Source organism: Chelonia mydas, chromosome 1, assembly GCF_015237465.2.
Source record: "Chelonia mydas isolate rCheMyd1 chromosome 1, rCheMyd1.pri.v2, whole genome shotgun sequence".
NCBI lineage: Eukaryota > Metazoa > Chordata > Testudines > Cheloniidae > Chelonia > Chelonia mydas.
This window is the reverse complement of record NC_057849.1, coordinates 345,576,186-345,602,966: the sequence shown is the minus strand read 5'-3', so window position 1 is coordinate 345,602,966 and position 26,781 is coordinate 345,576,186. Positions and strand designations below refer to the sequence as shown.

General features: G+C 52.9%; 1 protein-coding gene across 2 annotated transcripts in view; it reads right to left on the bottom strand.

Annotated features, from left to right (window-relative positions):
• The window catches only part of SND1 (staphylococcal nuclease and tudor domain containing 1), a 480,324-nt gene extending 456,059 nt beyond the window's left edge, over positions 1-24,265 (bottom strand). Inside the window, exons 1-2 of one of the 2 annotated variants that reach the window (XM_037889493.2) lie at positions 23,886-24,265; positions 795-944 (exon numbers count right to left, since the gene is read on the bottom strand). In XM_037889493.2, the coding sequence (XP_037745421.1) occupies positions 795-944; positions 23,886-23,957 (222 nt within the window). In that variant the 5' untranslated portion in view covers positions 23,958-24,265. Of the gene's footprint in view, positions 1-794; positions 945-7,046; positions 7,080-23,885 lie in introns of those variants that run through there. The other variant, XM_037889494.2, reaches the window with a different exon arrangement.
• Between the last annotated feature and the right edge of the window lie 2,516 nt (positions 24,266-26,781).

Genomic DNA, 26,781 nt, shown 5'->3' with positions numbered 1-26,781 from the left:
AAACCCTTTTGGGCTGGGCAATTGTGAATTAGTCTTTTCACACACCCTCTCAGATAATCATCATTTCCCTTCCCACCTCCAGCTGTGTCCCATTTGACTCTTGAGCTAAGCAGGGCTGGGCCTGGTCACTACTTAGATAGCACAGAGGCTGTAGGAAGAAGCCCTGTGGTTTCAATAGATGGCGCATTCCACTCCCTCTGAGCAAGCATTCAACAAACTGAGTGACAACACAGCAGCAGGTGAGGACAATTAACTGTGCTCTTCTGTTTCAGCTAAAGAAATGTAAAGACAAAACAAGGCTGAAACAAGAATCTGCCCAGGACTCTGTGCCTGACCCCCAATTCACAGCGCCCCCTATGACCACACTGGGGCATTAGGTCAGCACATAAGGGAGAGCACCCCTACTGCTCTCTGCAGCACAACAGTGGGACTTTGGGATCAGATGCAAGCCCACTCCCTGCAGCACAGCACCCCCACGTGCCACATCTGGGCATTGTGTCTGCACCGACCCCCCCAGCAAGGAGCACCACCTCATGGATCAAGTTACGCTGGTCCAAGACCGAGGACTTGCTCTACTGAGCTCTTGATCAGTGCAAAAATCACTGCTGGCTTGAGGTTTACTTTTGGGCGATCTGCCAGGGCTAGGCAGTATTTGGGTGGCAAGCACATTAGGGTATCTCCCTGATTTATTCTAAATTAAGCTCCTGGCCACAGTACAAGGTGCTCTGAGCATGAGGAGTTGAATGCAATCCAGCCTTATGCACCAGCCTGTTGGCCAGCAAGGAGACACCTACCTCATCAGGGGTATCCTTGGCATCTGGCTGTCCTGCAGCAGCCCGGCGGGCGAGGTTTCCAGCACGGATATTGCTGAGGTTGATCTGCCGCTCCGGAGGGGGCCCCCCACGGGGCTGCCCTCGGACAATGATGGCGCAGCCTGAGAGAACCTGCAGGGAGGCAGACAGAGAACATTAGTACTCCAACAGCAAAGTTAAACCCTTGAAGAAGCTTCAAGCATGATATCTGGTTCCACCCCATCCCTGCCTTGGGCCTTGTGCTGACGGGGACCTGGGATCCCACTTACAGATCTGGAGTTGCTCTTCCGCTGTAATGGGCCCTTCATCATCAAATTCACCCCACTCAGTTCCTGTATCTAGGCCGTATTCCTGGTACTCACCATTATGTCCAAGCATCACTCTCCCCACTTCCTAACAGCACCTTAAAAATTTCCCCACTTAAACAGGGGTGTTTTCAGAACAGCCACTGCTGGCCCCAACTTCCATTCCCTCCCACACCCTTTCCTGGATGCACCCCCTCAAAGCTCACCAACCGCAGCAGATCGAGTTCTGTCCACGGCAAACACTTCAGACCCAACCTCACTGCGGGAGTTAAACACTAGAGTTCATCTACAGGTGGAATTTTAACAGAACTTTGCTCTTTTGCTGCAAACCTGGATTTTCAAGTCCACAGAAATGGACAATGTACCTGAGCCCCAAGGGACAGCAGTTTGGTTTTACTCTGCTGAACAGCACCCCGGGACCTTAGACTAGAGAGCTCCATGTGCATCCTAGCACTGGGCCTCTGCAGTACAGTCAGCTAAGCCCATTTCCAGCCACTACGCAGGTAGCAAGAAGTGTCACTGCTGCGGAAGAGGGTGCCGGGCCCATCTGGAGAGATGCCAGTAGGCAGCTGGGAGTTAGCAGGCAGGAGAAAGTGGTACCCTTTCTGCAGAAGTAAAGCGTGGCACAGCTGGCCCCACTGTGACAAAGGAGTGGGCCAGAGGCGAGCGGCCAGACACAGCACACTGCCAACCAGCAGAGACGCAGTGGGGTTTAGCCAGAAATCATATGACCAGCTTCACTGGAGCCACCAGGTCAGCCAGCTGCAGATGGATTAGATTCAGGACAAAGCACGAATGTCAGATTGAAGTGGAGGTAGCGAGCTGCTCTCCAAGCATTTACAGCAGTGAGCAAGCAGACATGCAGAGCAGCAAGGTGGTGGGTACAGACTACCGGGGTGTGACATTAACAGGACTTCCTGCCCATTCCCCAGGAAGGCACTGCATAAGAATTTCTCACCACAGCCAGCGGTAGTGAGCACCCCAGCACCGAAGGTTTGTTTGCAACTGGAGCTTTGTGTGGGCCAGGGAAATGAGCCCAAGTGGAGTTCAGCAGAGCTCAGTCCCTGGGCCTCCTGCTATCAAGTTACTCACACGTGGCACTTGCAAGCCTTGCCTACAGTCAGGGATAGGCGGTCAGCAAGCTGTGCAGTCGCACCACTGCTGACCCCTAGATGCAAACGAGGGCAAGGCAGGTTTTGCACTTCATGTTGCTGTCCCTTTATGCCTGTAAATCCCCAGAGCAATGCACCCAGCTCCCTCTCCTTCGCACCCCACTTCCAGCAGCCCTTCATGCTATCTCACTAGTAAGCCCACACCCTGCCTCACCCAAGATTAGGGTTGCCAGGTGTCCGGTTTTTCATTAAAAGTCTGGTTGGCAGCGCAGCAGGACTAAGGCAGGCTCCCTGCCTGCCATGGCTCTGCGCGGCTCCCGGAAGCAGCAGCATGTCTCCCCTCCAGCTCCTATGCACAGAGGCAGCCAGGGGGCTCCGCATACTGCCACCACCGCAAGCGCCAGCTCTGCAGCTCCCATTGGCTGGGAGCCACAACCAATTGGAGCTGCGGGGGTGGCACCTGCAGATGGGGCAGCACACCTCCTGGCCGCACCTCCACGTAAGAGCCGGAGGGGGGGACATGGCACTGCTTCCGGGAGCTTCTTGAGGTAAATGCCACCTGGACCCTGCACCACTAACCCACCCCCTACCCCAGCCCTGATCCCACTCCCATCCTCCGAACCCCTTGATCCCAGCCCAGAGAACCCTCCTACACCCCAAACTCCTCATCCTCAGCCCCACCCCAGAGCCTGCACCCCCAGCTGGAATCCTCACCCCCCCCCCCCGCCCCATGCCCCAACCTCCGCCTTAGCCCTGATCCCCTTCCTGCACTCCGAATCAGTCAGCCCCAGCCCAGAGCCCCCTCTTGCATCCCAAATCCCTCATCTCCAGCCCCACCCAAGAGTCTGAACCCCCAGCCGGAGCCCTCACCACCCTGCACCACAACCCCCTTCCCCAGCCTGGAGCCCTCATTTCTAGCCCCACCCCAGAATTTACAACCCCAGCCCAGAGCCTGTACCCCACCCTGCACCCCAACCCCCTGTCTCAGCCCAGATCCCCCTCCCATGTTCCACCCCCCAGCCTGGTGCCCCCTCCTGCACCTTAAGCCCCTTATCCCTGGCCCCATCCCAGAACCCACACCCCCAGCCAGAGCCCTCACCCCCTCCTGCACCCCAGCCCCCCGAGCCAGCCCTGTGAAAATGAGCGAGTGAGGGTGGGGAGAGCGAGAGAGAGGGAATGGAGTGAGGGGGGCGGGGCAAGGGTGTTCAGTTTTGTAGCAGTAGAAAGTTGGCAACCCTACCCAATATCTGTTCCTAGTCTATTTCATCTGAAACTGTTGGCTCTCCAGGGAAGGGAAGAGGCTTATTCCAATGCACTGAGTAAAAGTCCACACCACCAGGAGCTGCCCCCTGAACACATTAGCGGGGGTGGGGGTGTGCTAATGGGAGAATCCTCCCACTTGCAGCGAAGGCCCTGCAGCACCAGGACTGAGCCCTTGTGGCCAACCCCACCTAGAGAATCCATGCTGGGCTTGGCACAGCAGGGTTTAACAGTCTCAGCTGGCTAGTTCTCCCCAAGCCCACACTCAAGAAACAACCCCCAGCATGTGTGCTAGATCGCTCATTCGCTGCAGCCAGACAAGTTCTCTTCTCTAGCTAGGAGGGACTGCAATGAGTGATGTCCAGGCTCCCCCCAGAACTTGGCTGAGACATGTGTCTCCCTCGGCAGTTACACACAGGAGAAACAGCGCAGTGTCGTGGGGCTGAGGAAAGCTGGGCTCTGTTCCCAGCTCTGCCACTGCCCTGCTGGGTGACCATGGGTGAGTTACTTTCCCCCTCTCCCTGCCTTCGCTCCCCAGACCCATGTTATTCTGTGGTGATAGTCCCTGCTCCTAAGAGCGTACAGTTACTAAATATTTGCACAGGGCTGAGCACAACAGGCCCCGATCTCAGCAGGGGCCTCTCTATCCTATCCTAGATCAGTTCTTTTACCACACTCATCACCACAGTATCTAAGCACCATCCCCAGTCAAGCATTAAACAACATGACTCACATCTGCCACGTGTTTGTTCTTGGTGCCACCGTAATCCAAATACTACAGCCTTCGCTGCGGTCTAATTGCAAGAGCAGTGCCATCACCACGCGTGGGGCCAACAACCAAAACGAACAGGTACCTTAATCACAGGCCAAAGCTTCCCAAGCTGATGTGAGGGGCAATGCAGTGGGAGGGCACTGGCAGCCACACTGACATTTAACACCCATGTTTCATCAGGAATATCCAGCAGAACACACACAGCTGGTGGAGAGAGCAAACGCAGCACTTCGAGGGTTTTGCTCACTGAGCAGGGCCTGCTGGGAAGGACTGCTGACCTCATTACACTCAGGGCCCAGATCCCCCAGATTTTGGGTTTGTGCAGAGGCAGCATGATTAGCCCCAAGGGAAGGGAGCACCCAGGAGCAGTAACCCTGAGCCAGTAAGGTGAGCATGCCCCAAAGAGCACAGGCCAGGCCGCCCTGACTGAAGGATGACCAGGAAGCAAAGCTTGTGTGATACCAGAGGTCCCTGTATAGCTGGCATGAAGACCCACCTGTTGCTCTTGCCTGCCCCACTTGTTCAATCTCCCATTGGGTGCATGATGCAGTGCTACCTGGGGGACTGGATTTCCGTGCAATAGCCAGACTGGAAGGGCATTTCCAGACTTCAAAGGGAGCTGCATCTAGTCCTGCTTGGACCCAGGGAGAAGGATCACCCAGGAATGACCCACAAATTCTGACTGATACATGCGATCTGCTGCTTAATCTACAGTTTAATTCTCAGTACAGAAAAAACCCCAGGGGAAACCTGCCAACTGAGAAAGTAGGAGGAGCTAGGAGATAAGCATGCCCAGCTCCAGGCAATCAACTAGCATCCTACTCCTCATGCAGGGACAGGATTGGTAGAGCATCTAGACTAGGGCACTGCCTGACTGGATCCAGGACCTTAGAGTGCTGGAAATGTTAATATAATTTGTCTGCCCAGAGAACATGCCTTCTCAGCTGGCTGTGCATTTGGGACAGCTTTCATCATTTTGGCTGCGTGGGATCCTCCAGCACCAACACAAACTTGACCTTCAGACCCAAGATCGCTGGCTTCAGTTATCTCCCTCCTCAGCGTAACTGTGCACCTGCCTGTGTGGTGTACTCAGAAGGCTCTTGTACCCACAACAAGCACAGCCTCCATTCAGCTGCAATCACAAGGGTTGCAAAAGAGCCAAGGAGGGGGACCTGCACATCAGGTCGCAGGGGACTCTTTTGGGCACCATGGAACCTGGCTTGAAAAATTCACAACCTCTCCTACCAAGCTGGATGCCTAAGCCATCAGTTTCTGCAGGAACCAAGCTTTCATTCTAAGATACATTTTAGCCCATATGTTTGATCTGATGCAATGCTGCCTTACCTAGTCTGCATGCACCTCTAGTGCCTCTGTCACTGCTCACTGCTTTGCCTAGGCGCTGGTCAGATTCACTGCCACTTTCTAGAACCCCGCGGAACTCTGTACAAAACACATTCGCGCAACATCAGGGGAGAACTAAATGCAGAAGCATCAGGAGAGTCACCTTCTGGTAAATACCCACAGATGGGCAAGGGGTTTGCACTACAGGGGCTGCAGACTCCATGACGCTGAACTGCCTGGTTTGGGTGTAATTTCTCCGCCATCATATTGCATTGACAATGTCCTGTGCTACATAAAATGCATGGGAATCTCAAGCTGAGTAAGTTCGTAGGAGGTATATGTTCTCTAAACCACTAATCAGTTACTGGGACCAGTTATGGGTTGCGAATAGAGGGATCAAAGGAAACAGCCTGGTGTGTCTGATTCTCAGGAGCACTCTGATCTGCTGATGTATGTACAAGCAGTCTGGGAGCCAAATGCCCACGAGATGTACTGAACATTAGGAAGGCAAAGCTGCCAGCACCCTATAGGGGGAGAAGAGGAGTGATATCACCTCCCAAGAGCCCAGAGAGGACAGATCGCAATTGAGCCAAGAAGAGAGTGTGCGGGAATACAGATACCTAGCCAGGTGAGGTGATGGGAGCAGCCTTGCCTGGTAAGCCAGCTCTCTGGCTAGTAGATGGAGAATTTTTCAAGCCTATAGTTCAGAGAAAATTCCTTTGCCATACAGGCACCAATAAACCAGATCCACTGAGCTCTACAGGAGAAGGTCCTGTTCTCCCAGCATGCCGGAGCACTGAGGACAGCTGCCATATTCAGATGAATTATAGCCCAAATATTCCAGTCACAGAACATCCAGTGCCCTGAACAAACGTAAAAAGTGGATGTTTTTAACCTTGTTTTCAGACTGCTCTTTGCCTTTCCCCAATTGCCTTGAATACAAATGCAAAAAGCAAACTCCAGCCCAGCCTCCTGGCTAATGGGAGACTACAGTCACTCAGGCAGGCTGCTAGGAGAGCAGAGATCTAACCTAACAGGTGAGCTCTCCCCTCCTTCCAGGCCAGCTGGATGTACAGTGGCCTACAGAGCCATGTTCTTCCTATGGGATTGCTCCAAGTCTGTAAGAAGGAGGCTGTTTGGCAGCAAGCGGAGCAGATTGAGCCCAGACAGGGAGCGGAGATGTTCCCCGAAGGAGAATGCAAGCTCTCCAATGCTGGAGCACAGGCAGGCAGCATGAACCATTCAGTGCCATAGTTAGGGTCCAGGGTAGGAGTGCGTCTATGGTGCAAGATGTGCAGAGAATGCAGTTGCTTGCATCGTTCAGCACACTCTCCTCTGGGCTGCGTCAGACCCGGTAGACAGAAGGAGGCGGCTATGGTGGGGCGGAATACTCCTGCCTCAAACAGGGACATATCCCCCTCCCCGCCCCCCGGGAATCACTCACCACAGCCAGAGCATTCATCCATCAAGTCCTGTGTCCCCACCTTCAGGCTTTAGCCTTCCTCTGAAGCATGAGACGTGGGTAACCTCCAAACCCGCTCCAGTTCTACCCCTGGCCAGGATCCTACTGAAACCAGCAAGGTCACCAGGATATCACCTGAAAGGGCTGCCATCCAAAAACAGGAATTTCCAGAGCCAACTTCAGTTTCTCCTCCCTGGAGTCCTCCAGACGCTTATCCTTCCACCCCCGATTCTGACCCACTCGAGCATGGGCACCGTCCTCTAGCCACAAATGACGATCCCTTCTCTCCCCCCTCAGTGGTGGGCATGACATGCCTCTGCAGCAAGTCCAGCCTTGGCAGTCGAGAGGCCCAGCTGGAGTCCTCAACTCACTCCCAACAACACATGGTCCCATATTATACAAACGCTACCCAACACCCACTTGGCATGCTTAAACCACACCCCCACCTCCATCACCACTGCCAGGCTGGTGAGAAAAGCCATTTGGCCTCAGCTCTCTAGTAGCAGGGAGGAAAGCTTTCCCCGCCCATAACTCCGGATGGGAGCTGGAGTAACAGCAACACAGCTGCAGATACGGTGCCACCCTCCCCCCCCCCCCCGCCCCCGCCACACACACACACACTTCCCCAAGGCTCCTACAAGATTCTGTGGGGATACAAGAGCTCACTCCAGAATACGTCTAGAGCGTGTCTCTACCTGGATTATAAAAACCACCCCTCTCCTGCACAGGAAAAGGGAGAGTAAGCCACATCGCAGTTATAAATAAGGAAGAACCCAGCCTCGTAGGGGCAGTGTTCCCTCTAATTTTGCCCACGCATGTGTGGAATGAATTTTGTTGTGTGACACATCACCTCCATATTGGTACACAGAACAAAATTCACGTGGTGGGGGTGGGGCTGAGGGGTTTGGAGTGGGGGGGGGGCTCAGGGCTGAGGATTGGGGTGGGAGGGTGAGGGTTCTGGCTGGGGGGTGCAGTTCTGGGGTGGGGCCAGGGATGAGGGGGTTGGGGTGCAGGCTGCTGGGGACTACAGCAAGTAGAGAGGACTCCCCCCAGCAGCACCTGGGCTGGGGGGCAGGGAGGCTCCTCTCCCCCAGCCGCAGCAGGTCCATGCCGGGGCTGGGGCAGGGCACATGGAGAGAGGCACCTCACCCCACCGTGGCAGGCCCATGCTGGGGGAGAGGCATCTCTCCCCACCGCAGGGCTTAACAGGTAGCTGCACAGCCGTGCAGCTTAGAGGGAACTTGTCCTACAGGTATTTAGCTCCAAATACATGCTTGCCATGTGCCCCCACCCCACTCCTGCACAGTGATTTGAAACGAAGGCACTAGTAAGGCTAGGTCTCTGCTACACTGACCGGACTGTCAGGAGACTGGGGAAGTTTGTCCTGCAACCCAGGCAGGGTCAGAGATGTTTAAAGCGTGCTGCAGAACGATGCTGGTTCCTCACTCAAGTCCAAAGCTGCAACAGCTCAGAACTAATGGCAGTACATGGTTACACCCCCTCTACACTGCAAGATGAAGCCCTCGGCTGCAGCCAGGTCCCCCCATAGGGTGGTAGTTTCTACAACAGAGCTAGGTCAGCAATTGCTTCCCACATGCTGTAATCTGAACACTCTCCACTCAGTGGTGCTAATGGGAGAATTAAAATCAAGGTCCTGAGCACATGGCATTGACTGACTGTTGGAGCTGTTAATTGTTACACATTTTTAGATTAATAAGCCACTCAAAGCAGGAATGTGCTGGGGGGATCTGCCAGTGAAAGGAGGAGAGAGGAAAAACAGAATGGCCCACAAGGCCAAGGGAAGAAAGACCCTCCCTCTCACGCATACATTTTAGGAAACATTGTCCGCTCCATAAATTACAGTAACAAGAACAATCTGACCAGCATGGACAGCAAACAAAAGGCTTTCCAGGGTTCTGGTCTAGTTACTCTCAACCCAATTCTCCCCAAGGCTGTGACCAGCCCATTTATCACACTGTCTCTCCAGGGTAAATTAGCGCTGGAGAACTAAATTTGGCCCCGTCAGCCCAGTCAGGGATTAGCTGGGATTCCAGGGGTTGCACATTTCCCATTTTCGAAAGGTTAGCAGCTAGCTACCATGGTGATGGATGCTATTAAAAGCCACAACACCCAAATCGTGTTTCAAGCTGGACAAGCACTTCCTGCTTCCATAAAATTCCCACTGTGGCTTAAATTGGAGACAAAATTCCTTACTTCCTAACCTAAAGAGAGGTGAAGGATTGCTGCGCTCTGTTAAACACCTCACGTGCTCCACCCCAGACATGGTTGCAATGATCCTTGTGTATCCCTTTGCTAAGGGCTTTTGGGATCTAGCAGGAGAAAAAGTGATGCAATGTAATGGGTTTACTGGGAACCGAATCCACATTCCACTCTGACTGAGGGCTCGGTTCAGCTTTTAACATTATACACAAGGTACCAGGAAAACTGTAGCATGTTTCCCTGCACTGCAGAATGCTGCCTCCTGTGTTCAGGAGCAGATCATTGTGCCCAGCTGAACAGCAGATCGATGGTACACACCAGATCACTGATCCCAAACATTCCTACCTGGAGATCATTTGTATTGCACATGGCACCAGGCATCACTACATGCCATTTGTTATTCGCCATACAGCAGATCATACAAATGAAATACATTCACAATACAAACTACTGGAAAATGAGTTTCACTTTAAGCCTGAAAGTAAATGATACATCCAGAGCAATCCTGCTACAAAGACCTCAGTGCTCAACAATTCAAGACTCAGGCTTCATAGTTGTAGTTACCCTTAATCTTCACTTTACAGGGCACAAGAAAACTCAGATGCTGTTAACTGTTTTATCCAATTAACAACACCTAAGTGTCCTGGGAAATTATTAGGGTTCTCTGATGAGGGGAAGAGGCAGCTGCTGTTAACAGGTGCAACCTTGAATCTGGTTGTTTGGGGGATTTCAGTAAGGGTCCAGATTGCACAGCCCCCCAAATATCTGGTGATAGGAGGCTCACTCCAGCACAACCTAAGGGCAGCCAGAGAAGCAGCTCCAGCTGCCAGTGTAGGTGCTGCCAGACTCCCCCTGCTGTGATATTGGTCCCTTGGAATGGTCCGCAGCTGCTGTCAATTTAAAACAGCTTTTAGGCTGCTCTAAACTTACATTAGGGACCAGCCCAGGGTGAGCTTTTGATCCCACCCTGTGCATTCCTTCATTACAGTCAGGTACCTCACCCAGAGATTTTATGGGATTGGTGCAAATTGGACCCGACAGCTCAGACTACACAGTCTCTGCTAGGGCAGCAGTTCAGCTCTTTTCACCAGCACTGGAGATAGCAAGGTTTGTCTTTTCACACAGCACGCAATAAAATCCATACAACTGCCCCACACCCGCCAGTTACCCTTACACTCAGCACTCACACTTCTGACTTTATAACCCAGGCACGAGGTCCAACTATCAGTCAGGCAAAGAGCTGAAACGTTCAGCAGGCTCAGAATGCCAAGAGCACCATGAGAAAGAAAGCCATGAAAGATATGGGCACAAAGGGGTATATGGAGATGGGAGGGGAAGCTAGCAAAGAGGCAAAAGGAAACCCACATTGTAAAACAAGTCAAATGGTAGTTAATTTGCACCTCAGACAGGACCCTCATTTTGAGCCAGACTGTGGGTAGCTACAGCTGCTGTGTAAACATGAAAACCTGGCGACTGGAGACACCTCTGCCTTCCCATGGTGTCCATTTGTAAATGCACCATAATTCCTATAGCTTTTCTATATATTTCTATGCACAGAGCTTTAAAGACAAAGTTCCTGCCCCAAGTTGCTGATTTCACACATTTAGTGAGTTCAGTACCAGAAGGCTAGCCAGAATTTGCATTTAATTGTTTTCAAGCTCCCAGATGGCCTCTCCCAGGGGGAACTGCCACTTAACCTGTTGCTAGAAATTAGTAGTTGTCAGTTTGCCCTGACTGTTCATGTCTGCACATATAGCAAAAAGCGAAACCTGATTAGGTGGCTAGAAGTTGCTGAGACGCATCACATAGTACATGCTTGGACCTGTTAGAATTGACTTTGTGCTTGACAAGAAAGCAAGCCATGCATCACCTTGGCCATTTGGCTTCTCTTTCAGCACCGGATTGAAAGAGCAGCCAGAACTCAGCCATTTTCCAATGGATTGCAACATCCAGGACACAGTACTGGAATTACTGAGCAGAACAGGAGCAAACAAAGTCCTGAAAAGACCACTCGGCAGACGGGCTTGCCCTTCCCTAGGTGGAATCAGGACCAAGAATCCTCAGTTCAAACCAAGTATTCCAAGATGGAACAACTGACTTGTCTTTGGCAAGTCACCTCGACATTGCAAACATGCAAGAGATTTTATAAGGGCCAGGGATGAATCAGCAGGCTGTTTCCAGCTGCATCACCTGTCACTTATGCAAAAAAGGCAACAAGAAACCAACCACCAATCCTATCTGATCAGCAATGAATCATTAGATTTGGGCTATAAAACACAAGCCTCAAGCAACATTGTGCAGGATACAGACTCCAGTATCAGACAGTGCTTTAGCACATCAGCCAGCAACTCCTTGAGGGTAATTACTCCGGTCAGGTTACAGCTTCACACTGGGGGCTGGACTAAACTCGGGTTCCTTCCAGCTCTACACCAGACAGTGTCTGGGCACATAGTAATGATCCAACCACATCCCCCACATACCAGGAATCTGTGTCTACCTGTACTGACCTGTGACAGCTGACCTCCAACAGCCACTAACAGGGAAGGTGACACCTGAGGAACCCATCTGGGATGCTCCTAGGTGAGAAGTGTTAGAGATGGAAGCTCATCAACATGAGCTAAGGCAACTCCCTCCATGAGCCCAGCTCCCAGGTCCCCCACCTCAGGGGAAGACCTGCCCTGGACACCAGCCCTCCTTGCCCCAGGCAGCTCCTTAGAGAGAAAGCCACAGGGAATGATTGCAAGAAGAGACCCATCAAGACTCAAGGGGCTGTGGCAGAGGGGAGAACGCCCAAAGGTGACACGCAGGCTCGGACTAAGACAGAATGTGACTGAATTCAATAGAGTTCCTTCCAGAGGTACAGGGAACAGAAGTTTTCAGGCAGCAAGACAACACGGTAAAACAGAAGCACAGGAGAAAGGTCAGAAAACAACCCTGCAGTTCAGAACAAGACGCCAACTAGCTAAAGCGACTGATCACCGCAATGCGGCAAGCTAGCCTAGTCACCCCCTCACCTTCCTCATATGGTTTGATTAGCATCATTAGGCTTCTGAGTTACCAATCAAGGTGAAAGGGGCAGTTCAGGCCCAGCTATTGTTTCAGGCTGTGGGCACCATCAGTTACACTCCAATCACATTCATAACGTTTTCACTGCAGCCAGAAGTGCCAGGGTTTTACTCTTTAAAAAAGAAAGCAGCTTCCAAGGCAAGGTACGACAGCCTGCCTCCATCCAACTCAGCAGGATGCTCTGTAAGCACTGGAGTTGCTCTGAGATCAGGTCATTTTCTCAATGAAGCATTGTTACCCACACACTCTAGGGCACCCCACCTTTAACCGGGTTACACCTTGAGACCCTAGGAACTGGATAATTTAGGCACCCCAACCCTTTCCCAGGGCTCTGGGTGAAAAGCACCTACCCTTACCCAGTTCCTAGGGCTCAGGGCATAATCTTCTGCAGGTTTGTAGGGCCTTTTACCAGTGAAAGAGCCTTACACAGTAATACCCTTAACCTCTATTTATTAACAGTTACCAAAACAAAATACACACACTAAGCAAGCATACACTGTGCACCACTCCCCATAAGGCAGACAAGCTTTTCTTGGTGGCCAGTCAAGATTAGATTGTCCATGGCTACAGCATTCTGCACCATGTGGTTGGCATGGTGTTGAGGTCTGGCAGCTCTGATCTTGGGGCTACGTCCTGGAGTTGGTTCCAAAGAACTTCCTTTTGGACCCCAGTTTATACAATGAGTCCTGCTTAGCTGTACCATAACCAATCATTGTAAACTAAAGAACAGTATTCTTCACCAATCCTAGCCCATTACAAAATAATTATTTAACCAATCAGACCCCGGCACCTTAGCTGATTTAAATCTTGCAAGATTAGTTATGAAACAGACAGAAACAATCATAGAACCAGAGACCCTCCAGATAAACAATAGAGAAGTGAGGACCATAAAGACAAAATAAAGTGGGGATTTCACAATCACAACTGTTGATATGGTTCCTTGCCAGACAGAATGCCAAACAAGTTTTCTTTAAACATCTTAAAATCTGTTTCTTTGCCTGGTGGGGGTGGGTACTGTTCGGAGAGGAGCACCTCCTTAACAGCCCAATAATACGTTGTTTTGATATAATTTAGCGGGAATGTGAGGTTGTGACTTCTACCTAGCTCACGGCTGCTGTCTTTCCATCTGGCTACTGTTCATTGCAGAGAAAGGCCTCAGACTTCACAGCACAGTGCAGTGGGCTTGCAGTCAGGTGAACATGAGCGCTGTTCCTAGCTGTGCCCAGACTCCCTTTGTTACCTGGGGTAAGACACTTCGCTTCCGGGGCTCAGTTTCCCCATCTGCAAAGGGGACATGTTGACTCTCCTTTGTAAAGTGCTTTGCAATCACTGCGTGCCACATGCGGAGCATTATTACTGTGCATTTTTATTGGGCTTGAGATTCCCATCACAAAAAATGCACAAAGCTGAGATTCTAGTCATCGTTCCCACAGCAGCCGTCCACAATCAACCTGACTGCAGTCTCTCAAACAGATTACCTTTGCTTAGTCCCTCAACACACACTTCTTTGCATCCTCTATTAGCTTCTGAACGTCCTCATTCAACCACAGGACCTTGTGCATTCTTGGCACCCCACACACATGGCAGATCGTATCCCACACCCTCTGTGTAGCTTCAGCCCACCCACTGCTCTGCCAGCACCTTCCTCCTTCAGGAATTGGTTCTCAGGAAGCATCTCAAACTCATTTTCCTCAGTTTGTCCCGCTTAAAAAAAAGTGCTGTGATTTCCATGATGTTTCAGAGTAAGAACAGGTTCTCCCCCATTGAAAGTCTAGGATCAGAGAGATTAAAGGGGGCAAGCCACAGAACAGCTCAGGTAGAGGAAGGCATGAAACAGGTAGGCCAGGCAGCATCCCTGGAAACAGTGGCTTCAAGTAGGGATTTGGAGGCCAGAGGATGCTCAAAGGAGATTGTCCCAAGGATAGGGCCAGGCTACAGTACAGTCAGTCTTTGGAAGTATAAGGCTACCTGCCCATCATCCTGACACGTCAAACTGAGTGAATGGCAGTTCACAATTCCTCTGACAGTGTGTGGGACAGCTGCCCTACCTATAGCCCCCCAATCTCTTGGGGCTCTGTGTTCCCCCAGTCACCCCAACTACCTCAGGTGTCTTGGGAATACCTACTACGTCCTCAGGATCTGACACCAGTGGTGGAAGGAGACATCCCGGGCTCTGTCTACACAAACCCATGCCTGCAAAAGAGGGACCCTTCACCTATCTGCTCCTTCCAATGATCTTCTAGGTTCTCGTCACTGCAATAGTGCTGCTGCCTTCTCTGACTGGGTTCAGTAGCTAACTTCTACTTGCTCTATTATCTGTAGCGCTCAGCTCCAAAGATGTGAACAAGCCCTTGCACAGAACAGGGCTTGCTAAGTGTTGTACATACAGCTGCTTATTCTTCCCCATCTGCAGCTTCTCAAGGGTCTGTCTCTCTCCTGAGACTCACGTTCCCTCCTCCCACAGCAACTGGCTAGCACCTGAATTACACCAGCATGACCCACCCCAATATGCTCTAGCCAGGTGCTCACATGGCCCTAACCACCATAATATCTGAGCCAGCAGTGTGCAGGAGTGGTTGCTATGTACCCTGTGCTCTCAGACCTGCTATTTCCATATACAGCTGGGGGAAGAGGAGTCCTCCCAAGGGAAGATTCATATAATAAGTTTCATTCACTTTCCATCTACTTATTTCACCTGCTTCCCCCTCCTGCCCTGCCAACTTCAGCCCTCCCATACCCCAGCCCCCATTCCTTTACCCTTCCCCAAGGGAGGTTGCACCCATCCAGGTAATACCACAGTAGCATTGCACCTCTTCAAGCAAGCATCCACAGGACCAGCTTTCTGCCCATTAACTGTGGCAGGATGAACAGTGCCCATCTCCCCTCATTTCAGCACAGCAGGGAGGAAAGTTCCCAATGCTAATGTCTTGGGTCTCGGCTGGAAACAATTCTCCAGAAGGAAATTAAATTTCAGCCGTTACATCTTAAGAACTGATCTAACAGGGTGAAAAATCCGATTACAGGACCCAAGGGATTGGCAGCGTGGAAATAGTAGCAGCCAGTGCCCATTTTACTCAGTGCCTACAATGGGCCAGACAAACTGCAACCTACCTCAGCTACCACGCAAAGACATGACCACAGAGACTGCAGGGGTGGGAAGGTGATGATCCAGCTTGATCTGAGCAGGATGGAAACGAGAGCACTGGATGACAGGACGTGCAGGTCTGATTCATGGGCAGCACCCAAACCATCTCCAACCAAGAACTCTTCCGATGAAGCTTGCTCCATTGCCATCAAGTGAAGTTTGGGATTCCCGATGGTTAAAGGCAGCACTGGGGCTTCAAAACCTTGCTGCAGCTAGTAGCTGCAGCCCATGACCAACTGCAAGCTACTCTGAGCTTGAATCAACCACCAACTCCCACACATTAAAATGAGCTGCCATTTGGCCTATGACTGCAGCATGGACTGCATTTAACATGTATGTAATTATCCAGCCAGCTGGGAGAGCCAGGTGACCTAAGCCACAGAAAGGAACAGCCATTGCAGTGCACTCAGGGCAAAAAGACCTTGTTTGAGACATTTAAGCTTCTCTTCCCCTTTGTGCAGGGGCTCGGGGGCCCATTTCTCAGCTCCCCAAACTCCACAGGCTTCCCCACATCTGTAGGAAAATACACCCAAAAGGTGCACAAACAAAATTAAGAGGGGTGCCAGAACATCTGTAAAGAAAAAACTGTAGGTCAGCAAGTTGGAAGTGTGACCTTTAGTGGAGAAATAATGCCCCAAGTCACCTTCCTTAGGGTCATTCCCACTAGGACTATGCCAGCCTGGACTCAGTTACATTGTAAGAGTGCCAACAATGTGCTAGGTATTTTCCTAACACAAGGAGGACACACTCCCTACCCTGAAGGCACTACAATGAGAAAGGCAAAAACAGGAAGAGTATAGCACACAGAAGCAGAACAACAGGCTGGTAGCTCTGCTTTCGGGGGGACTGCATAAGCTATCCCCCCACTGCCCTCCTACGTAGAAATTACTCCCTGGGTAATTTCTTGCAGACTTCATATGAACTTAAGAACAGCCACACTGGGTCAGACCAATGGTCCATCGAGCTCAGTATCCGGTCTTCCGACAATGGCCAGCGCCAGCTGCTTCAGAGGGAACAGAACATAGCAATTTATCGACCGATCCATCCCGTTGTCCCATTCCAACCTTACAGCAATCGTGACTCTAGAGGTGTCCCATGCACAATGGATGGCACAGAAAACAGACACTGCTATGGAAGAGGTGGACAGATGAGTCAACAAGGCTAGTACTGCTGCGGAGAGATAAGGATGATAAACATGGTCCACTAAGGAGAGTCAGAAACATGAAGGGCCTTGAAGGAAAGAACAAGAAGTTTGAGCTTGATGCGGTGGAAAGGGGACCAGTGGAGGGATTCACTGCTGGGGAGTGAACAGGGTAATATGGTCAGGCAGGTGAGTTTGTGTGAACCAAAGAGAGTCAAGGCAGCCAGAGAGGAGGCTGCAGTAGAAATGATCTTGAAGAGGAAGAGGTAGTGGCCAGGCAGGGGACTGGTGAGCTGACCCAGCGCTGAAGGCTGAATGAGGAGTCCAGAGGTCAAATGGGCCATCAGAAAGGGAATTATCGAAGAGGAGAGTGGGATTTTGCGAAGAGGAAGGGAGGGGTCAAGTCAGAGGAAGGTGACTGGATGGGGCCCTGCAGGTGACAGCTACATGTAGAGAAGAGCACAACTACCATTCCAATGAAGCAGGAAGGCTTAGAAACAGCCGCAGGAGGGATTCCCATCCCACCATCATCCTCACAGTCTCAAAGAGGGAGGCGACAACTTTGAGGAACTGTCCCAAACTGAGGCATCAAGAGGAGGTGGTTTTGGAACAAATTGATAAATTAAACAGCAATAAGTCACCAGGGCCAGATAAGATTCATCCAAGTGCTGAAGGAATTCAAATATGAAATTGCAAAATTACTAACTGTAGTATGGAATCTATCACTTAAATCAGCTTCTGTACCAGATGACTAGAGGATAGCTAATGTAAAGCCAATTTTGAAAAGGCTCCAGTGGTGATCTTGGCAATTACAGGCCGGTAAGTCTGACTTCAGTACCAGTCAAACTGGCTGAAACTATAGGAAAGAACAGAATTATCAGACACAGATGAACATGATTTGTCAGGGGAAGAGTCAACATGTCTTTTTGTAAAGGAAAATCATGTCTCACCCAATCTATCAGAATTCTTTGAGGGGGTCAACACACACAAACAAAGGTGATCCAGTGGATATACCGCACTTGGACTTTCAAAAAGCCTTTGACAGGATCCCTCAACAAAGGCTCTTAAGCAAAGTAAGGGCTCATGGAATAAGAGGGAAGGTCTTCCCATGGATCAGTAACTGGTTAAAATATAGGAAACAAAGGGCATGAATAAATGGTCAGTTTTCAGAATAGAGAGATGTAAACAGTGGGGTTCCCGAAAGATCTATACTGGGACCAGTGCTGTTCAACATATTCATAAATATTCTGGAAAAAGGGGTAAACAGTGAGGTGGCAAAATTTGCAGATGACACAAACCTACTCAAGATAGTTAAGTCCAAAGCAATCTCACAGACCTGGATGACTGGGCAGCAAACTGGCAGATGAAATTCAGTGCTGATAAATGCAAAGTAATGCATATTGGAAAACATAATTGGAAGTATTTCTTCACACAATGCAGTCTCAACCTGTGGAACTCTTTGCCAGAGAATGTTGTGAAGGCCCAAACTATAACTGGGTTCACAAAAAGAACTAGATTAATTCATAAAGGAAAGGTCAAGTAACCAAGATAGTCAGGGATACAACCCCATGCTCTGAGTGTCCCTAAGCCTCTGACTGTCAGAAGCTGGGACTGGACAACGGGATGGATCACTCGATAATTGCTCTGTTCTGTTCATTCCCTCTGAAGCACCTGGGATTGACCACTGTCAGAAAACAGGACACTGGGCTAGATGGACCATTGGTCTGACCCAGTATGGCTGTTATGTTCTTAAGGAGAGGCTACCCAGGAAATGGTGCCATACACACCCTGCTCCCAGTTGATGAGCAAGGTGCAAGGTAACAGGTGAGTGAACAAAATGCACAGCATCACCCCATCTTCCATCCAATCCCCATCAAATCACCTCAGGATGGACGCACTTAACTCCCCACCCTTGCCCCCATTTGTCCCCCACAAGGGTCTGGCTCTCACCCTTCCCAGCAGTTCACCCCATAGGAGTGACCAGACAGCACATGTGAAAAATCGGGACGGGGTGGGGGGTAATGGGAGCCTATTTAAGAAAAAGACCCAAAAATCGGGACTGTCCCTATAAAATCGGGACATCTGGTCACCCTATCATCCCCCACACAGGCAGCAGCATGCAGAGCTGCTGGATTCAGGACTCCTGGGGTCTATTCCCAGTTCCACCCACTTGCTGCCTAACCTTAAGCTGGTCCACAGCACCTCAGAGGGCAGCGTCATGAGGCTGGTGTGTAAAGTGCCTTGAGCATACCTGGTGGAAGATACTATAAGGGGTATGAAATACAGGCTCATCACCAAAGGGAAGCTTCTAACCGGCCCAGGGAACAGACCTTCCCCAATTGCCACCGGGTACTCTTACATCTAGGCTGCATTTGCCAGATGCAAATTTCTTCGCTGTAAGAAAGTTTGACACTGCAACAGATTTACATTGTAGCATGAACAGGGAAGTGATTCATTGATTTTTAGAATGAGAAAGGGAGCAAAACTTAACTGGCTTTGCTTCAAACCAGTGCCATTCTCTGGCAGCCATCACACAGCCTGCAACGACTTCACTTTACTATTTCCAGTGCACTTCCAGGAGCACAGGGGAGGTCAGTTTTACCATTTTACAAGTTATCAATGCATTCCAGGGTGCACAGCTGCTGTGAAAGTCATTCAGGTGGCTTGAACCCCTGGGTCTCACCCCTCAACTCCTAGATCACACAGTTATACCCTCACATCAGGGAATGTGGGTTACTTGAAGAGAAGAGATAAAAATTTCAATAAAATAGGTGCATAAGCTGCCAAAAGTGCTCCCTAGATCTCTATTCCTCAAAGTGAAGTTCCCAGCTCAAACATGAATTCCCTGAAGCAAAGGTTCTGAACAATAGGAATCAGCCAGAGAGAAAAGTCTAAGGCTGCAAGAGATGCTGGTGAAATCTCTCTTGGATACTTATCTTACCCACCCATCACTGTAGTATCTAAGTTCTGCAATCTTTGATGCAGTTATCCTCCACCCTCCTGTGAAGCAGAGCAATACTAGTATCCCCACTGGACATCTATGGAACTGAGAGAAAGTGAATTGCTCTGGGGCATAGAGGAGGTCTGTGGCAAAGCAGATATTGAACCCAGGTCTCCCACAGCCCAAACTAGCACTCTAACCACTGGACCGTAGCCATCTAAAAAAATTATATATAAACACACACACAAGTTTTTACTACCCTAAATGCTGTTTAGCAAGCATTAGAAAATGCTTTGCATAATTGCAATTTGAAGAAAACTTCCAACTCAGCTGAGAAACAGCAGTTTAGCAAACTAAATCTAACTGAAAATTAAGCCAAATTCCCATAAAACTCCATCTGTAGCTCATGCTCACGCCCTGCTATTCTGCAACATTGTCTGTTTTAAGAAAGCATATGCCAGTCTCACTTGCTCTCCAAAGGAAGTGGCAGAAGAAACAAGCTTTGTACTTCTGACAACTACATTCACTTGTTCACGAAGCTCAGACATTTCAAATTTAACCTTCAGTAATGCACAGAGTTTCTCACAAGCATTCAGCACACACCAGTTAACGCCCCCAAAATCAGAGTCATGCCCGGATATAAACAGAAAGGTGAAAGAACTTTGTTTATAGGATTTGTTGCACTGGCTCAGGAGCCCAGACCTAAGTTTTCATATCTGGAAGCCTAAAGTTAGGGAACTTTAAACCTGCACCGAGGGACCTAAATAAAAATTACCTGATTTCCAACAAGCAGGACGCCTACAGTTCCCATTAACTTCAATGAGACACATAGGTGTTCAGTACTCCTAAAAAAATCAAGGTATTTTTAACTGAAGGCCAAACCCTGAATTACGAGCCTAACTTTAGACATGATTAGACGTGAACGAGCCTCAAATAGCGACCTAAGTCTGCTACTCCACAAAACAACAAAAACCTGAGTGCACCCAACTGTACCATTCTGCAGATGGAAGAGTTCCTTCCTGACCCCTCCATGCAATCAGTTTGTACCCTGAAGCAGGACACTTGATTTCCCCTTTAATCACAGCCTGCAAAGCTACAATTGTTAGGCCATAAAATTATCCAGTCACTGCACTCCTCTCGATAACCTCCTGAGGCGATGGATGCCACAAGGATGATTATTCTGCATAAAGTAGCATTTATTTCTATTGGGTCTAAATTCACTGCCCTTCAATTTCCATCAAGTGACCTCCTGCAAAAAGTGCTGCTGGCCCCAGAGTGAAATTTAGAGTTCTAGTCTCATGTGCCCTGAGAGCAAAACTGCTGCAGAGGCTCCTTTAGCCTGCTCAAGCACTTTATCTTGGGGGAAGGGAACAGAAGATAACAGGAAAGGGACAAAACATCCAAAGAGGAAGAAATGCTGGAAGGAAATAAAAGCACATGCTTCAATTTGGGGGGGAGACTAGATGAGTTTCCTCTGCCTGCTAATCTAGCAGGGATAGTAAGTAACAGCATCAGTAGCCCCCCTCCCTGCCTTCAAAATTGGGAATCCCTATTCTGTGGGACATTGAATACAGCTAAAGGACTGTTCTAAATACATACTCGCTCCTAATCCACATCTGGTTTAGGAATGGTGCACCTTTCGTCTCTGTTTGCACAGCACTCCCTCCTGACTGACCTCTTACCATCAAATCACCTATCCGTTTGCCAACTGTATTTCATAGACTTTGTATATTACAGTAGAACTAGAGACCTCAGTGCACTGGGTACTGTATATACCCTTTTAACATTAGGGATGTGCTTATTTTCCACACAGACTACTCAGCTGATTTGTGTGAAAACTTATCTTGGGGCAGAGACTAAGCCTGAAAAATCTCAGCCCAAGAGAGTAGAGAAGGGTCTAACCACAGACCTGGGCCAACCCTAAATCTGACAGCATTCAGTCTGGCAGAGGAACCAGGAAGGCTGATGCTCACATTCCCTGGGATCTCTAGCAGCAGCCTAGCAACTCAAAGCTGGTTAAAGCTCTAGTTACATTTTTAAACCTACTATGTACGTCCCCTCTGGGGAGCTTGTGAAAGAGCTAAACAAGGAGTAAACCTTTCCAGTTTCAGCCCTACAGGGCACACTGAAAGCTCTGAAAAGTCAGTGGGTTAAGCCTTCTGGTGGGTAAAGAGCCCACATGAGCAGTGGTGAGCAAGATGAGGGTCCCTTCTTGGAGGAAGGCTGAGGGGGGCAACAACTTCTGAACCACTCTGCAAGCAGAGATATGAATCCCCCCAGCTCCCCAGAAGACCGGTCCCTTCAGAGCACAGCATGGCATGGGTCAGGGCCAATGCCCAGACCCCTCTAAGATTCTGTGCTGCACAATAGCTGAAACTGTGCTAGCAATACTTGCATCACCTGCACAGATCCAGCACAGCTTCCCAGGCCAGCGTGAACTGGCTTCTTTTTTCTGAAGATGTTTAAAGTGGTGAGAAGGACAAACTAGGAGAGAGTGAGGCATGACCACTGTAAAAACTCCCTGCCTCCATAGGTTTGGGCATGGCCCCCTGACCGGCTAGTAACAGTCTGACTTTAGGACAGGTGCTAGCACCTGTTAACAGGGCCTGTATGGAAACAACCCACCGGCCCCAGCTCCCCACACACACCCCAGCCCAACCAGAAAAACAAGTCTCAGTTTCCACCAACCCCCTCATTCTCCCCCCACCCAAATAACTGGGCTGTGTGTCTTGTGCTCTCTCCTCTCCCACAGACTAGGTTCCCATCTGAAAAACCTAGCTTCCCCACGGGCTCCCATCAGTCCAGACAATAGCAAAGGATTAGACTTTGTGGTAGCTTCCAGAGTGGGGCTTGCTGCAAACATCACTGGCTGGGGCCAATACAGATGGAAGTGGAGGGCAATACACCAACCCCAAGCTCGATCTCTCCCACCAGCACACAGATCAATTCCAAAACAGAACACACACTGCACTCCCACCTCCTTAACTCTCTTAGCCCCCAGACAAACAATGCAGACACCCCCACACCAAGCTGCATGTGTCCATGTCCCTCCCTCACCATTCTGCACCCAGTTCGTGGCTCACCCCAAGCAGGCTCCCGCCAGACTCACCTAGGAGCGAGTTTTTTATACAGCTACTGAAAACTTTGCTGCCCTGGAACCACTTGTGCGAAGCCAATGGAAAACCTGCCCTGGACATAAGGGCCTGCCAATCCATCAGGGTAAAGTACATACCCACCAATCCATCAGGGTAAAGTACATACCCACCAATCCATCAGGGTAAAGTACATACCCACCAATCCTCAGGTTCAGGCCCCTCCCCGCAGGTAGAGGGCATGCCCTCTCCACCCCCAGGAGGAACACATGCCCATCCACAGGACAAGAGCAATCCCTGAGCAGCTTCCAGGTCTCCAGCCTGGAGGACATGTCCAGCCCCGCCGCAGGAAGGCCTCCTGGCCCGCAGGAAAGCCACCGCCAAGGACAAGCCTCAGGCCCAACTGGACACAAGGTAGGACGTTGCCAGCCCCCTACTTGGCACCCCTCTGCCCTGCGACCTCGGCCCGGGATGAGCCGCCGGGGTCTGGCCCGGGACCAGACCCACCGGGAGCCCTGCCCCCGAGAGCACATGGCTCAGGCAGGGACAAGTCGGCAGCGGCCAGGCCCGACAGTGGCCGAGCAGCCTCCAGCCGCCTCGCCCGTGAGGAGCGGCGGGGTCTCGGCTGCAGCGCGGGGAAGCAGGGGGCGGCCCGGCAGGGCACAGGCCCGGGGGGGCAGACGGGGGGGTCCCACGGCGAGGCACAGGCCCGGGGGGGGCAGGGGCAACACCGGCGGGGGGCGGGGGGGGCAGACGAAGGGGGGTCTGTCACAGCGGGGCACAGGCCCGGGGGGGGCAGGGGCAACACCGGCGGGGGGGCAGACGAGGGGGGGTCTGTCACGGCGTGGCACAGGCCCGGGGGGCCGACCGGGGGGGGGGCCGGGGCAGCACCGGCGGGGCACAGGACCGGGAGGGCAGCCAGGGCCGGGGCAGGACGGGCGGGGGGAGGCGCGGGGGGGCAGACCGGGGGGGGCCGGGGCAGCACCGGCGGGGCACAGGACCGGGGGGGGCAGCCAGGGCCGGGACAGGACCGGCGGGGGGCGGCAGACCGGGGGTCCCGGGGCCGGGGCAGCTCCGGCGGGGCACAGGACCCGGGGGGGGGCAGGCGGGGGGGGCAGTTCCACGGCAGGACCGGCGCGGGGCGGCGGGTTGCAGCGGCCCCGGGACAGAGACCCCAGACCCGGCCCCGGGGAACGCGGGAGGTCCCGGCTCTCACCATCTTGACGATGCCGCGCTGCAGCGCGAGGGGCGCGGCGGGGCCGCTCTGGCCGGGGGCGGCGGAGGCCATGGCGGGGCGGGCGGCCGGGCGCGCTGAGGTGAGGGGAGCGCGGAGCGGACGCAGCCGACTCAGCCGGCGGTAACGTGTTGGGGGGGAGGGGCCCCCAGCGCCGCCGGTATTTATCCCTTCCGCCACTCGGCGCAGGCGCGCTGAGCCCGGGACTCCCTCGGCCGACCAATCAACGACCCGTCCGCCGGGCCACGCCCCTTTCTGCCAGACCAATCAGCGCGCGGGGCCTCAACATGGGCCCGGTAGACCGTATTCACAATGACGTCACCGGGGCGAGGGCGGGGCTTCCGGGGCACGCGGGGCAGGGACACGTCGGCAAAGGCTCGGCTGCCCTGGCCCCACGTGTGACTGTGCCCCGCCCCTCAGCCCGGCCGGAGCGCTGCCAGCGGGGGGGCGCCGGCCCCTCTGATTTCCCCGCCCCGCGCCTTGGCCCGGAGTGACCCCCCCGCACCTGCCCCCACCCCACCGCTCAGCCCCGGGACGGGGGGACCCCGGAGTGACCCCCCCGCACCCGCCCCCACCCCACCGCTCAGCCCCGGGACGGGGGGACCCCGGAGTGACCCCCCCGCACCCGCCCCCACCCCACCGCTCAGCCCCGGGACGGGGGGACCCCGGAGTGACCCCCCCGCACCTGCCCCCACCCCACCGCTCAGCCCCCAGGATGGGGGGGGACCCCGGAGTGACCCCCCGCACCCGCCCCCACCCCACCGCTCAGCCCCGGGACGGGGGGACCCCGGAGTGACCCCCCCGCACCTGCCCCCACCCCACTGCTCAGCCCCCGGGATGGGGGGGGACCCCGGAGTGACCCCCCCGCACCTGGCCCCCACCCCACCACTCAGCCCTGCGACAGGGGGACCCCGGAGTGACCCCCCAGCTCACCGCTTAGCCCTGGGACGGGAGGACCCCGGAGTGACCCCCACCCAGCACGTGCCCCCCACCACACGGCTCAGCTCCCGGTACAGGGGATCCCTGGTTTCACCCCCCACCCCCTGAGCACCTGACTCTCAGCCCACCCTTCAGCTCAGCCCCTGGGATGAGGGAACCCAGAGTGGCACCCCACCCCATGGTTCAGCCCCCAGGACAGGGGGACTCTAGTGTGATCCCCCACCACCTGCCTCCCAGCCCATCCCACAGCTCAGCCCCAGAGACAGGGGAACCCCAATGTCACCCCACCACCACCTGACTCCCCAACCCACTGCACCACTCAGCCCTCAGGATAGGGGTGATCCCACCAGCAGCTGCCCCTCAGCCCACCCCATGGCTCAACCCCCAGAAATGGGACCCCTGGAGTGAACCTCCTCCACAGCACCTATCCCCCCTGCAGGGGAAAAGACCTGCCCAACCCCAGCCCCCAAAATGACCCCCCCAACACCTGCCCTTCAGCCCACCGCATGCCTCAGCCCCCAGGATGGGGGGACCCTGGAGTGAGCCCCTACCACCACCTCCCCCCAGCCCACTACATGGTTCAGCCCCTGGGTGACCCCACCCTACCACCTGCCCCTCAGCCAACTCCACATCTTAGCACCCAGGACAGGGGACCCAGAGCAACCCCCTTCCATAGCACCTAGCCTCGCTGCAGGGGAAAGGACCTGCCCAACCCCTCTTCCACCACAGTTCATCATCTGGACAGGGAGGCCCCATAGTAAACCCCCTTCCTTTAGGGAAAATGATCTGTCTGCCCAAATCTCCCACCACCTAGCCCATGACTCAGCACCCAGGGACAATTAGGGACCCCAAAGTAACACCTCCAACACCAAGCCCCCAGGAGGGGCAATGACCTGCCCGAATCCACTGACCTCCAATGCACCCCACCATTCAGCACTTGGGGACAAGGGGAAACCCCAGCATAACTGCCCCACACCAATAAGCCCCCATCCCTCACAAAGGGAAAGCACTTAATTATCTAGCACCCCCATCTCCTGCTGACCTCACTCAGCACCTGGTGAGAAGTGAGGGCCACAGAGTAACTCCCCATCCTCCCCTACATCGCCCTAGTCACTCCCTAAGAAGGGAAAGAACCTTCCCCCTCTGCCCTCATATTCCACCTACATCACAACACAGCACATGCTACGGGAAAGTGGGATTCCTCACAGCCCCAGGAGGGGAAAAGGACTAGCAATCCCCACCTCCAACCTGCCCCAGGTGAGACCCCTAGTTTCTCCCCCCAAGAAGCCCCCAGGCCCCTGCAAAGGATCACCCTCTTCACAGCTCAGCAGAGGCAGGGATCCCAGATCAATTTCTCTTCCCCACCTTCTGGATCCCACTTGCCAGGAGGGCACAGAACCCTACCTGAGGCCAAGCAGTGACAACGGAGATGGAGATGGGAGAAACTAGAGTGCCCTCAGTACACATCACAGAGCCATAGGTGCCGACTCCGCGGGTGCTCTGGGGCTGGAGCACCATGGGGAAAAATTGGTGGGTGCTCTGCACCCACCGGCAGCTCCCTGCCCCACCCAGCTCACCTCCACCTCCGCTCCGCCTCCTCCCCTGAGTGCGCCGCGTGCCCACTTTTCCCCCTAGCTCCCAGCGCTTGCGCTGCGAAACAGGTGTTTCGCGCAGCTGGGCAGGGGGAACGCGGCGTGCTCGGGGAAGAGGTCATGGCGGGGATTTGGGGAAGGGGTCCAATAGGGGCAGGGAGGGGACAGAGTTGGGGCTGGGACTTTGGGGAAGGGGTTGGAATGGGGGCGGGGCACGGGTGGGGGGGCGCGAGCACCCACTGGCGCTGGGGAAAGTTGGCGCCAATGCCCTGAGCAGCTGTCTCTCATCCAGCCAAAACCAATCTCCCTTACCCCTGTCTAACACTCCCCATACAAGACATTGTTGC